Below are 14,648 nucleotides of genomic sequence, written 5' to 3'. Positions count from 1 at the left end.
ATGAGCTTTGTTTCTTTTTTATAAACTACTTTATTGCAGTATGATTGACATGTAAAAAGCTGGACACGTTTAATGTATACAACTAGATGATTTTGGGAATAAGTATACACTTGTGAAACCACCACCACTATCAAGGCCATAAACATACCCTTCACCACCCAAAAGTTCCTCTGACTCCCTTTATTATTATTGTTGTTATTATTATTATTAATAGTTTATGGTAAGAACACTTAACATAAGATCTTAGTAAATTTGCATGCAATTATCCAGTTTTACCAGCACCATTTATTAAAGAGATTATAATTTCCCCATTTTGTGTTGTTGGCACCACTGTTGAAGATCCTTGACTGTAGTAAGCATGGGTTTATTTTGGGGCTCTCTCTCCTGTTATGCTGGTCTATGGGGCAGCTTTTATTGCAGTACCATACTCTTTTTTTTTTTTTTTTTTAACCACAGCTTTGTAATATAGTTTGAAATCAGGAAGTGTGATGCCTCCAGCTTTGTCTTCTTTCCTCAAGACTGTTTTGACTATTGGGGATCTTTTGTAATTCCATATGAATTGTAGGATTGTTTTTTCTACTTCTGTGAATCATGCCTTTGGAATTTTGGTAGGAATTGTATTGAATTGGTAGATTGCTTTGGGTTTTATCGACATTTTAACAATTAATTCTTCCAATCCATGAACATGGAATATCCTTCTATTTATTTTTTGTTTATTATTTTATTTTATTCTTTAGTTTCTTTAATCAATGCTTTATAGTTGTCAGTATACAGATCTATGACCTCCTTGGTTAAATTATTCCTAAGTATTTACTGAATATTCATTGTTAGTATATAGAAATGCAACTGATTTTATATTGTTGATTTTTGTCATGCAATTTTACTGAATTTATTATTAGTTCTAACAGTTTTTTGGTGGTATCTTTAGAGTTTTCTATATATAGGATCATGTCATCTGCTGAAAGAGAAAATTTTACTTCTTCCTGTCCAATATGGATGCCTTTTATTTCTGTTTCTTGTCCAATTGCTCTGGCTAGGACTTCCAGTACTATGTTAAATAAAAATGGCAAGAATGGACATCTTTGTCTTGTTTTGATCTTAGAGGAAAGGCTTTTAGCTTTTTACTGTTGACTATGATGTTAATGGTGGGCTTGTCATATATGGCCTTTATGGTGATGATATACATTCCTTGTATACCTAATTTGTTGAGAGTTTTTATCATGAAAGATGTTGAATTGTGTTAAATGCTTTTGCAGCACCTACTGAGAAAATATAATATTTATCCTTCATTCTGTTAATGTGGTATATCACATTTATTGATTTGCATAGGTAGTACCATTCTTGCATCCCAGGGATAAATCCACTTGGATATGCTGTATGAACATTTTAATATACTGTTGATGCAGTTTGCTAGCATTTTGTTGAGGATTTTTTCATCTATATTTGTCAGGGATGTTGGCCTGTACTTTTCTTTCCTTGAAATATCCAAATCAGGCAGCTTTGGTATTAGAGTAATGCTGGCCTCAAAATGAGTCTGGAAATGTTCCCTTCTCTTTAATTTTTTGGAAAAGTGTAAGCAGCATTGATATTAGTTCTTATATATTTGGTAGAATTCACTAGTGAAACATCTGATCTTGGTTTTTTTCTTTATTGGGAAATTTTAAATTATTGATTCAATCTTGATCTGTCCAGATTTTCTATTACTTCATGATTCAGTCTTGGTAGCCTGTGTATTTCTAGGAATTTACACATTTCTTCTAGGTTATCCAATTTGTTGCTACATAATTGTTTATCATAGTCTCTTACAATTCTTTGTATTTCTGTGGAATCAATTGTAGTGTCTCCTGTTTCATTTACAATTTCATATTACAATTATATTTATTTGAGTCTTCTCTCTCTCTTTTTATTTTAGTTAATCTAGCTAAAGGTCTGTCAGTTGTTTATCTTTTCATTAAACCAACTAATTTTTTGTTGATCTTTTCTAGTGTTTTTCTAGTTTCTATTCCATTTGTTTGTTTTCATCTTCATTATTTCTTTCCTCCTTTAACTTTGGGCTTAGTTTGTTCTTCTAGTTCTAGTTTCTTGAGGTGTAAAGTTTGGTTTTTTTTTTAGGTCTTTCTTTTTTTCTTAATGTAGGCATTTATTGCTATTAACTTTTCTCTTAAAACTGCTTTTGCAGCATGTCATAAGTTTTTGTATGTTATTTTCAGTTGTCTCAAGATATTTTAAAATTTTCCTTTGATTTCTTCTTTGATCCATTGGTTGTTCAGGAATGTGTTGTTTAGTTTTAATATATATGTGAATTTTCTAATTTTACTCCTATTATTGCTTCCTATTATTATTGCACATATCATGTGGGTGAAAAAGATACTCGATATGATTTCAGTCTTAAATTTAAGACCAGTTTTATGGCTTAACATACGATCTATCCTGGAGAACATTCTGTGTATACTTGAGAATGTATATTCTGATGCTATCAGATGGCATGCTTTGTATATGTCTATAGTCCATCTGGCCTAATGGGTAGCTTAGGTCCAGTGTTTTCTTATTTATTTTCTGTCTGGTTGAACTGTCCATTACTGAAAGTGGAGTACTGAAGTTCCCTACTATTATTGTATTTTTGTCTATTTCTCCCTTCAAATTGGTTAATATTTGCTTTGTGTATTTAGGTGCCCTGTATTGGGTGCAATATATATTTATAATTGTTATATTCTTTTGATTGACACTTTTACCATCATATAATGTCATTCTTTGTCTCATGACAGTTTTTTACTTAAAGCCTATTTTGTTTGATATAATTATAGCTACCCCTGCTTTCTTTTGGTTACCATTTTCATGGAATATCTTTTTCCATCCCTTCAATTTCCTTAAAGCTAATGTAAGTATCTTTTGGGCAACATATAGTTGGATTTAGGACTTTTGTTTTTGAATCTAGTCAGCCACTCTATGTCTTATGATTGGAGAATTTAGTACATTTACATTTCAAGTACTTATTGGTAGGTGAGGACTTACTATTGCCGTTTTGTTAATTATTTTCTGACTATTTTGTAGTTCCTTTGTTCCTTTATTTCTCTCTTGTTATTTTCCTCTGTGATTTGATGAGTTTTTATCGTTGTATGCTTTGATTACTTAATATTTATCTTTTATGTATCTACCACAGGTTTTTTCTTTATGATTATAATGTAGTTAGCATAACAACTTTTATAGTTATGATAGTCTATTTTGAATGGATAACAACTTAATTTTGATCACATACAAAAACTCCACACTTTTATTCCCCCTACATTTTATGTTATTGACATTACCATTACATCTTTTTATGTTATGTATCCATTAGGAAAATTTTGTATCTATAGTTATTTTTAATACTTTTGTCTTTTAACCATTATATTAGACTCGAAGTGACTTACCCACCATTATTACAATACTATAGTATTCTGAATTTAACTATATATTTACCTTTACCAATGAGTTTTATGCTTTCATATGTTTTCACATTGTTAATTAGCATCCTTTGCTTCTATTTGCTTCTATTTGAAGATATCTCTTTAGTATCTCTTGTAACACAGGTCTAGTTGTGATGAACTTCCTCAGCTTTTGTTTGTGTTGGAATGTCTTTATCTCTCCTTCATTTCTGAATAGCTTTGCCAGTTATAATATTTTTAGTTGGCACTCTTTTTTACTTTCAGCAGTTTGATATATCATCCCACTCTCTCCTGGCCTGCAAGGTTTCTGTCGAGAAATCTGCTCATAGTGTTATGGGGGGCTCCCTAGTGATAAATGAGTTGCTTTTCTCTTGCTGCTTTCAAACTTCTTTTTGTCTTTGACGTTTGGCAGTTTGATTATAATGTGCCTTCAGAAGATGTCTTTATGTTCAATCTTTTTTTGGTTCTCTGTACTTCATGTATCTGGTTATTTATTTCCCTCCCCCATTTGTGAAGTTTTCTGTCATTATTTCTTTAAATAAGATCTTCAACCCTTTCTCTTTCTCTGTTCCTTCTATGAATCCAATAATGTGTATATTGGTTTTTTGGATGGTGTCCCATAAGTGCTGTAGGCTTTATTAATTCTTTTTAATTGTTTTTTCTTTTTGTAACTCTGACTAGATAATTTCAAATGATGTGTCCTTGAGTTTGCTGATCTTTTCTTCTGCATGCTCTAGTCTGTTGTTTAGTGTCTCTAGTGGATTTGTAGTTCATTCATTATATTCTTCAGCTCCGGGATTTCTGTTTGGTTCTTTTTTTATGGTATCTGTTTCTGAAACTTCTCATTTTACTCTTGTATTATTTTCCTGATTTTGTTGAGTTGTCTATCTGTGTTCTTTTTAATCTAACTGAGCTTCTTTAAAATGATTATTTTGAATTCTTTTTCAGGCAATTAATAAATCTCCATTTCTTTGGGGTCACTACTAGAGTTTATTTTGTTCCTTTGGTAATATCATATTTCTTTGAGTCTTCATGTTCCTTGAAACCTTGTATTCCTGTCTTCACATTTGAAGAAGCAGTCACTTCCTCCAGGTTTTACTGACTAGCTTCAGGGAGAAAGGTCTTCATGAGTCAGCCTTGCCAGAGATACTGAGGGTCTCATAGATTCTTTCTATGGATGCACTTGCTCCATTCCTCTTGTTCCCTGTGAAGAAGTCTTAGACTCTGTGCCTTCTCTTGATCCCACAAAGCCAGGCCAGGTGTTGAGAGCCTCCTATTTATTTTCTCCAGGGCAGTACCCTGAAGTGTTTGTTCAGCATTGTGCACCTTTTCCTAATAGAGCAGATTCAGCTGGATGCCAATATCTGTGTGCTGTCTGTGGGAGCTCGCATGCATTGTTTGCAGGGGAGCATGGAGTGTTGGCTACAGGAGGGGGCTGCATGGAGCAGTGGGGGTGCATGGTGGCTAATCATGGGGTCTGCAGGTGGGCGTCCTACTGGGTTCATGGTCAGAGCTCTTATTAGAGTCTGTAATCTAGTTAGTAGGATCTGCTGCTGGTTATTGATATCTGTATACTGGTTTCTATGAACTCCTACCCTTTTTCTCTACTCTTTGCTGTCCCTAGATTATTTAGCTGTTTTAATCCCCTCAATTTTCTGGGTGTGGAGAGATGGAAATGGGACTCTTGGACACCTTCCCGCAAGGCTGGGGAGTCAAGTGTTCACTTTGTTTTCGCTTTTCCTAATGGGAGAAGTTGCAGGCCAAGGTGAGTCTCTCTTGGTCTGGGCTGTGTTGCCTTGGGAGAGAGGTGACATGGGTAAAGTGTAACTGTTCTTCTTATCCTCTTCTGTGCTTCTGTTCTTTGGTGGTTTTGCTCCACGTGGGTACTGGAACCTCTCAGTTGTTCTCCCAGGCTTTCATAATGGTATTCTCATTATTGTTATTGTTAAAATCAGTATTTCTTTAGGGGTATGACATATGGAACTTCCTATTTCATCATCTCACTGATGTCCAGAAGAGATCATTCTTTATTCCAGTAGGTCTTAAGTGTCCAGTGATATTTCATAGAACATTAAAGTTATTTTAAAAAACCTCACCTTTTAATTGACTCAATGACAAAGTTAGTGAAAACTTCTATAGGATATGAATAGGGGGACATTAGATTTAGGCAGAATCAAGAGGCTGCATGTGAGCATCAGATGTCAGAGCAGGCAATGGTTTGAGTTTAGATGAGCTTGAAGAATCTGAGTCTTAAAAGTCAACAAACAAGTAAAAATCCAAAGGCTAGGATAGTTTGGGGAATGGTCGTGGAGAGCAGGAACTGGGGTGAACTTATTCCTACAATAGAGGATGTTTTCTGACATGAAATCACAGCCAGAACACCTAAAATTACTAGTTTCTTCTTGTAATGCTTATAGATGTATAGGTTTCAAACTTAATCAACTTTTCCTATCATTACAATGCTGGAAACATGTTAACTGTCCCTATCACATCTACTAATTGCATTTGAGCAATCAAAGAAAAATTCTCTTGCCCTCAGTGTCTCTTCTTAATGATGATGTCACATTGGAGGGACATTTTCAAAAAGGTTTTAATTGGTCAATTATTGTTATGAAAATTGGAGTGGAATGTTTGTACTAAATTAGTGAGCCAAAGAGGACATGGTAAAAATGGCAAATGAAATAAGGAGGTATATTTAGATGTAAATGAATCCTTGTCTGATGGGCAAGCCCATGGTTGGGATTATCGTCTCACCAAAAAAATTATGCATTGGATAAAGAAAATGTTAAATTTGACATTTGTAAAATTAGTATTCTTTCTTTTTAAAAATTTGTTTCCATCTAAAAGAGAAAAATGGAGATACTCAGTAGAGAAGTAGAAAAATAAGAAGGAAATAGAGGCATGAAAGAAGAATTCTTCTGAATAATTTTAAGATATTTAACCATTTTCTATAAGATCTATTTCTAGTTTATATTTTACATTATATCACATAATATGTGAACATTACACAGTACTATTTTTTCTTTTTGTATAATTGTTTTAATATTATTTTTCTTTCCATAATGATTTTCTCTCCCTAACTTGGCCTAGAGCTGTAGCTTTTAAAATTTTATCCTGGCTACCTTAGATTCCCTAATATTTATTATAATATGATATAGTACAACCATCAGTGTAAGATTATATCTGTACACAATATATGCACACAGTATACATATACCTCTCTCTATATATATGTAAATATATATGATTGTGCACTCTGAAGATCAATGATTTTCAGTGTGTATCTTTGTGTGTAAAGACTCACACATTCTGAAGATCACTATATGATTTCATTTTATTTTAAAGCTTCTACAGAGAGCTTTCATTTGATACTAACTAGGTCTCCAATTATGACATTATGCCCAAGCCTTGAAAGGCTTCCTCTCTTACTGTATTTTAATAAAGGATCCTTAGAGCCTCATATTCTCCACCTTTTCTTCAAAGTCTGTAGATTATCTTGACTTTTGTTGCCTGAAGACATATCTAATGTAAACCTTAAAAATACCATGTCAGATTTCAATGGTGGGAAATGGCTGGAAATTATAATCAACAGGAAGATGGAATTTTACTTTTAAAATGAATAATTAAAATTTAGAATTCTCTTTGATATGTTAGTATTAAGATTAATTAGATCGTATGATTTACAGTGAGGCATAACGAAAACAGTATTGAATTAGGTATTATAAGACCTTAATACTTGTTTGAGCTTCACCATTTAATAGCTTAATGACCTTGGGCAAGGCAGTCTCAGCCTCACTCACCATCACTGAAATGTGTGGTTAACAATATCTTTACTGCCCACCTCTTTATAGTGTTGTCAAGATGAGATGATATATATGAAAATATTTTGTAAACAATGAAGTGCTAAATGAAAATGACAATTGTAAAGAACGGTTAATATGTGCCAGACACTGTATTAAGCATTCATATCATTCTTACAGCAGTTTTATGAGATAAACAATGTTAATATTCCAGTTTTACACATCAGGAAGGTGAGGCTTACAGTACATAAGACACCTGAGTGAGCTCACACCATTGGTGAATGGGAAGGGCAAGATTTGAATACAGATTTGACTGACACTAGAATCAGTGCTCATAATTTCACAATTTTTATCACTGCCCTGAATAATAATTGCTTTATAGAATGATACATGAACTGGGTGAGGCAGTAAAAGCACAGTTGTCTTTATCATCACATATGAATTCCAAATGTGAAAACAAAATACTAATTATTTTTTCCTAAAAATAGAATATCATGGAGTTCTAACCATCTAAATGTGTTTTTCCTTTAGAATTTAATTGTCTTGGATCCACTCACAGTGACTGAGGAGGAAACAAGACCATCCCTAGAGAAACGCCTCGAAGCCATTATCAGTGGGGCTGCTCTGTTGGCTGACTCTTCATGCACGAGGGATTTCCATCGGGAGCGAATTATCGCAGAATGCAATGCCATTCGCCAGGCTCTCCAGGACCTGCTTTCAGAGTACATGAAAAATGTAGGTAACTGGTTTTCCCCCACCCCATCCATTGGGTATGTGCTGAGGTTCTTTCGGTGTACAAAATCTGATAAATTACAAATGAGTACCTGATTTTACATGGATTGGCCTTTTGAGTGCATTCTGCATGGGTTGCTCCCAGAGTGCAGCAAGGAGACAGGAGTTTCTAGGGATGGAATTCAACCAGAAGGTTATTTATACATGATTGTTTTGCTTGAGACAGTATCTAAATACTAGTTGAAGAAGGCAGTCAGGATTGGGGAAAGGAAACTGGAGTTGCACATCAATTTAAAGGATAAAAAGAAGACAAAGAAAAAGGCAGGTTGCTCCAGATTATGTTGGTGAATAGCAAAGTTAGAATTCAGATGGTATTGGGATAAAGTCAATGCTGTAGGGGTCGGGGGCCATTTTTGAAGTTGTAATTTGGATCGCTTTTAACCTTTTTCAGATGTGACAATGGCATAGATTTTTTGCAATTTTAGCCATCTCTCAGGAATGTTAGAAACAGTGTCTGAATTTAGACAAATGCAAAAATATTTGTTTCAAGGTCCTTTTGATATAATTTCATATATATATATTTATATATGATATATTCTTTTTGTATATATATCTACATCCATCTATGGAATATCTATGACTACTCTTACATTCAAAACTTAGTTGCATTTTTAAAATAAGGAAGACATGGTCAGCTATATATTGATCATGAATATTGACTCCTTAAATAATAGAGGTAAAAAAAAGAAAAATTTATAATGGGAATATTTTGTTCATCTGCTTTATTATAAATGGAATAATTCAAGAGTTATGAGGGTATATTTTGAAAATGATTAGTTACAAAGCATAACATTTTTTAGGTGTGAGATTGAAGATTTAGGATTTTTCAGTATAAGTAATTTATGTGAATAATGCAAATGTGCTAAAATTAGTGCGTTTTAGGCTTCTTCAACACATTTGCTGTACCTCCACACTCTTAATATTTGATGACTTTGGCTTCTGACCAAAAATCTCTTGCCTGTCAAGAAATCAAAGTTGTAAAGCAGATTTTGTTAATAAGAGGAACATATTAGTAATGTCATGTCCTGCTTCTGAAGCTGTAATATCACAACTTTTAGCATATAATATATTTTTAAAGATTTTTAAAGAGAATTCATCAGTTACAAGAAACTCAGAAGATAATATTCTGTTGAAATTCCTTCTCCCCTGATCTGTAAACTATTAAAATGAGTAGTTTCATTTTATAGATAAAATATGGTAAAGTTATATATGTTTATTTTATCTATAAATTATAAAATTATAGATAAATTTACTTTATTAAATATAGAGAAAGTTATTCTATTCTTTTAAATACAAACATAACAGATGCACATGCACACACTTACCCACATACATAGGCAGGGATGGCCACGTAATTGTGGAGCCCAGTGCCCAGTGTGAAATGAAAATGTAAGGCCTGTTCAAAAGCCGGGAAAAAAAGAAAGTTTTTTCCTTTTTTTTACAGTCTTGATTGACCCAAGAAAGGTTATTTTTATTTGCTATTTAATGTTTGGTTTTTTGGTTCTCTAGGGTATAGGGATAATTTTTGGAGCATGTAGATCCTCACAGATTTCTGTAGCCTTACCCCATAGCCCCCACCCATCCTGCTTGTACCAAGGGCCCCACCAGGAATGGAGGGTGGAAGCAATTGCTGGGTTGTGGAGCAGGTGGCTGAGGACCTGTCCCTTGAAGGCACTGGGAGGCAGGACTGCATGTTAAGTCTAGGGCGTATGCTTTATTGCCCCATCAGACTTCACTTATCTACACAAATTGAAAGGTAAAATTGTTAAGACTTTCAAAACTGTGATAGCAGAGCATTAAAAGCCAAACACAGGCTCCTTTCTGAGCGTGCTGCCTTTTGCCCAGTGGCAGGACGCTGAAGTTGCTCTTGTACGTAGTAAACATATACCATATAAAAATAATGGTGATTTTATGGCTTTCTTCAACTTTGGGTTAAAATCTGTTCATACAAAGGGTGAAGTGATGGGCACATTCTGCCCTTGGTGCAATCATTAAGAAGATGTATTGCCTCTAGAAATTTATAAAAAATAATAAAGCCAACTAAAAGTTGGTCTGCACCAGCAATTCTCAAAGTCAGTGATAATGTTCTTCATAAATTAGTTTTTTCTCTAAATCCTAAACAATTGCTGTGGTTATTGTTAAGTTTTAATAATATATGTGTATGTATGATTCAAATTAACACATTTTTATGACTATCCTTTTTTTTTTTTTTTTTTTTTTTTTTTTTTTTTTTTTTTTTTTTGTGGTACGCGGGCCTCTCACTGTTGTGGCCTCTCCCGTTGCGGAGCACAGGCTCCGGATGCGCAGGCTCAGCAGCCATGGCTCACGGGCCCAGCCGCTCCGCGGCATATGGGATCCTCCCAGACCGGGGCACGAACCCGTATCCCCTGCATCGGCAGGCGGACTCTCAACCACTGCGCCACCAGGGAGGCCCATGACTATCCTTTGATAAACATTATATTCTTTATGGATTTAAACAACAGATTCAGAATAAACAATGATGACAGTGATTGTAAAGACAGAGAACTAGAGTTACTTTAATTCTGTTATTTTATGTGATCACTTGGAATTTTAATTTAAACTTTAAAATTATAACATGAAACAGTGTGAATTGCAGGGGGTAATGTTTTTGTTAGGTAAATGTAAATTTCATACCTGAAATATTTCATTCAATTTGAATAATAACTTTGAAATTTGTTTTCCTTCTGAAAATTGTCAATTGCTTTAAAGAACAAATCAGGAAAATAATGATTATCACTGAAAAGTAATTTTGTCATATAGAGGATGGGGGCATTTAAAAAGTATCTAGGTATCAAATATGCTAAGTAAGGCACTGAAAATATGTATGCACTTTTGTACATTTACTGCTTTTTTTCTTAATGAGGTTTTAATCTGATGTTCAGTTTCAAGGCCCATTTGTCAAGTATACAAAACTTATTTATGTTACTAATATCCTTCTGTTAGATATTTTGGTTTATAAAAGGTAAGTTCTGTGTTAGAAGAGTGAAGTGGAAAGACTCTTCCATCTATAATATCCAAATAATTGAGATCAAAGGTAAGTAGCTTTTTTTTAGCCTGTCCAGATAATTATTTTAATTTTAATTTTTTAAGGGTAGACTTAATTGTAGGAATTCAAATATTTCTCACTTATTTAATTGATTAGACTACACTACTCTTCATGCCTGATGGAGACTTTCTTCTTCCTTCCTCTCTCCCCCATGTTTCCTCTTCTCTCCTTCCAGCAAAGGAGTACAAACATCCCCTGAAATATCTCTCCCTCATGGCAGTTTCCCCTTTATAACTCTCATTCCTGTTGGAATTCCTGTGTTACTTATCTGCCTTCTCCACTGGTCAGAAGGTCTAGGAGAGTGAGGGCTGTGTCTCTGGCCCTGCCACTGAGCCTTTCAGGTAGCAGGTGCTCAGTAATTACTATATGGATACAGGTAAATTGAATTAGCACTTGCTTCTTCTCAGTTTTTAAAATTAAAATGGCAATGTGCCTAAAGCAATTAATTTGTAATTATTTATTATATTTATATGATAACTGTGGAGAAAACGTAGGGAGGGTTAATAGTGAGAACAGGAATACAAGAAAGAGCGAGCACAGAGGTGAGAAAACTTGTTCTGTGGGTGATCTAAGAATATTTATATATTGCTTTTTTCCCAGGGCATAATGTTAAGTACTCGTTGGGGAAGGCATTTTTCTTCAGGGAATGAAAGACTTATTGTGTGTGTGTGTAATGTCTGGTGACCTGCCCTCACGTTGTTGTAGAGTTGAGAGCAGGAGTTAAGTTATACAGCGGTGGTTCACAGGATCAGAAACCCATTTATATATTAACATTTTATTGATAAGTACAACCTATTAGTAAACAAAAATATGCATTTATATCATTATGAAAAAGCACTCAAAAAGCAGTATAATAGTTCCTTTTTATATAAAAGTGCAGAATTTTAGGCCTAATGTGACTATCTGACCAAGCCAATGAATATTGGAATTAAAAAGTAGGAACCAATCTGGAAAAACTGTGGGGTGGGTGTATTATCAGAACACATTTCCAGGTTTATTTTTACTCTAGGTTTCTATCACCAATATTGCTTCTCTATAACTGTTTCTTCAGCTTTAATAGAAGGGAATGTACTTCCCTGAAACTAGCTGAACTCAAAACTTTCTCAGTTTGCTCAAAAATTTTAGGACAACTCTCATACTTAAGTCCTCAACTTCCTAGTTTGAGGAATGTTGTGTCTCATTTGGTGGGCCTGATTTGCTTTTCAGATTAGTTTGGAGCTTTTGTTATTGACCTATGTTGATCAAGTAAATGCTTAAATATAATTCAGATGCAGTGAAGATAACCAGGAGAAGTTAAAGCAAAATTAACTCTCATCAGGATCTGTGGATCTTTTATGTGAATGTGGCTTCAAGTCTTCAAATTTTGCAAGTTTATTGAGTCCAGAGCAGTTCAGTAGTGGTGGGGAATAAATGCAGTTTATGTTTCTCTCAGGCTCAGTTCACATGACTAGTTTGAGTCTAAATAACTTTACTTCCTTAAACAGATCAGCAAGTCTCGATCATTTTTTGACTGAAGCTCTAGGTTCAATAAGTTCAATGTCTTGTCACGTTAGTAAGAAATTAGCAGGATGTGAGTCCAGATGGGTCTATAACAAATAAAACAGACAACCACCTAACCATATGATCATATATGTTTGTTCTAATATTTTCATCCTAAATATACATATATATTAGTTTAAATATATGTATGTATATATATGTTTTCTATTGCTGCTGTAACAAATTATCACAAACTTAGTGGTTTAAAAACAACACAATAGGGCTTCCCTGGTGGCGCAGTGGTTGAGAGTCCACCTGCCGATGCAGGGGACACGGGTTCGTGCCCCGGTCCAGGAAGATCCCACATGCCGCGGAGCAGCTGGGCCCGTGAGACATGGCTGCTGAGCCTGCGCGTCTGGAGCATGTGCTCTGCAACGGGAGGGGCCACAACAGTGAGAGGCCCACATGCCACAAGAAAAAAAAAAACCAACACACAATAATGATTTTACAACTCTGTAAGTCAAGAGTCTGACACAGGTCTCAATGGGTTGGAAATGAAAGTGTCAGTAGGGCTGCATTCTTTTCTGGAGACTGTAGGGAGGAATCCATTTCTTTGCCTTTTCCAGTTTCTGGAGGTCACCCACATTCCTTGGCTCAATGCCTTCTTCCCCCATCTTCAAAGACAGCAGTGTCACATTGTTCTAACCTTGCTTCTGTCCTCACATCTCTTTCTCTGACCACAGTCAGGAAAAAATTTTCCACTTTTTAGGACTCATGTGATTAGATAGGGCCCACCAATATTATTCAGGATAATCATCCCACATTAATTACTTGTGCAAAGTTCCTTTTGCTATGTAATGTAACCGTCACAGCTTCTGGGAATTTGGATATGGGCATCTTTGGGAGGCTCATGGCCATATACGTAGTACTAGTCTTTCCTAGTCTCTTCTATGGAAGCATTATCAATCTTTACGTTTCAAATCCATTGTAGTTAGTATCCTTTACTCACTTTCTGTTCTATGGCGGCAGATCACATCTATTTTACTTACTGTTTTATCCCCAGTCCTAGGCACAATGCCTAACATTTTAGAAAAGGCTAAATCGTAGTCTTGAATGAAAGAATGAATACAATTATTACATATTGTATATAGCAAGTAATGGAGAAAAAGCTTCTCCAATATTAAATGGAATGGGTTTCAAGCATCTACTAAATTTATATAATAGACTGCAAGTTGTAATAAAAGGTCTTATTTTGCAAAGTATAGGTCTCTTCTAAAAATCGATGTGAATATTCAGCAACAAAATTTTCTCATCAGTCTCTTCATTTGGATCTACCTCTCACTATGGTTTGAAACAGGATTTTTATTCATTGAAAACATATGCTCCAAGGAACATTCAGAATCAGAGAAAGTTTAACTTTTGTCTTTTAAAACTTAGAAGTATATTTTTCTAAGATATTTCTGCTGATTTTGTTATACCTCCAGGATTGGTTAGGTCTAGTCCATCTTCTCTGATGTACAATATAGTTAAGAAATTCTTCATGTAGATGGGGTGGAACAAGTAGGCTCTCTGAAGAAGGAAGTATCTTAGAGGGAAATCAGTTATTTTTAAATGGTGGTTTCTCTATATTTGGTGAAAATAGAGTTGGAGATGGGTGGCCATCATGCTTTAGTACTAAGAATCAGCAGACATGAATTTTTTCTGGGGGTGGGTTGAAATCATGTCGATGTTAACTTTGGATGCATTGTTGAAGAGAGAGGATCTTCAGGTGATGTAGAATTATTATTGAAGTTAACACTCAGGTTGGTATTTTACTATAGGGAGATGTTAGAGGGCTGAAGGAGAGATGGCATTGCTAGAGTAAATGAGTCAGGCCTGAGCTGCATGAAAGGACCAATTGGCATTTGTAGACCTCACTTGCCCAATATTTTCTTTTGGTGTTTTATGTGAAAACATATTGTTGGTTCTCATTATATAATTGTTGAGTGAATAAAAAGCAAATGGATTGGCTTTTGTCATTCAGAGACCAATTTCATTTGTATGTCTTGGGTTTAATGCATTCCCAGTCTTGGGGAATTATAAAGA

At 34.7% G+C, this 14,648-nt stretch overlaps 1 protein-coding gene across 1 annotated transcript in view; it reads left to right on the top strand.

Annotated features, from left to right (window-relative positions):
- CTNNA3 (catenin alpha 3) overlaps window positions 1–14,648 on the top strand; it is a gene marked incomplete at both ends in the record, with an annotated part of 1,638,358 nt that overhangs the window by 424,394 nt on the left and 1,199,316 nt on the right. The window contains 1 exon segment of the mRNA XM_079710492.1: window positions 7,757–7,960. Coding sequence (XP_079566618.1) covers window positions 7,757–7,960 — 204 coding nt within the window.

This window comes from Hyperoodon ampullatus (assembly GCF_949752795.1).
Source record: "Hyperoodon ampullatus genome assembly, chromosome: 1".
Lineage (NCBI taxonomy): Eukaryota > Metazoa > Chordata > Mammalia > Artiodactyla > Ziphiidae > Hyperoodon > Hyperoodon ampullatus.
This window is presented reverse-complemented; position numbering and strand designations above follow the sequence as displayed.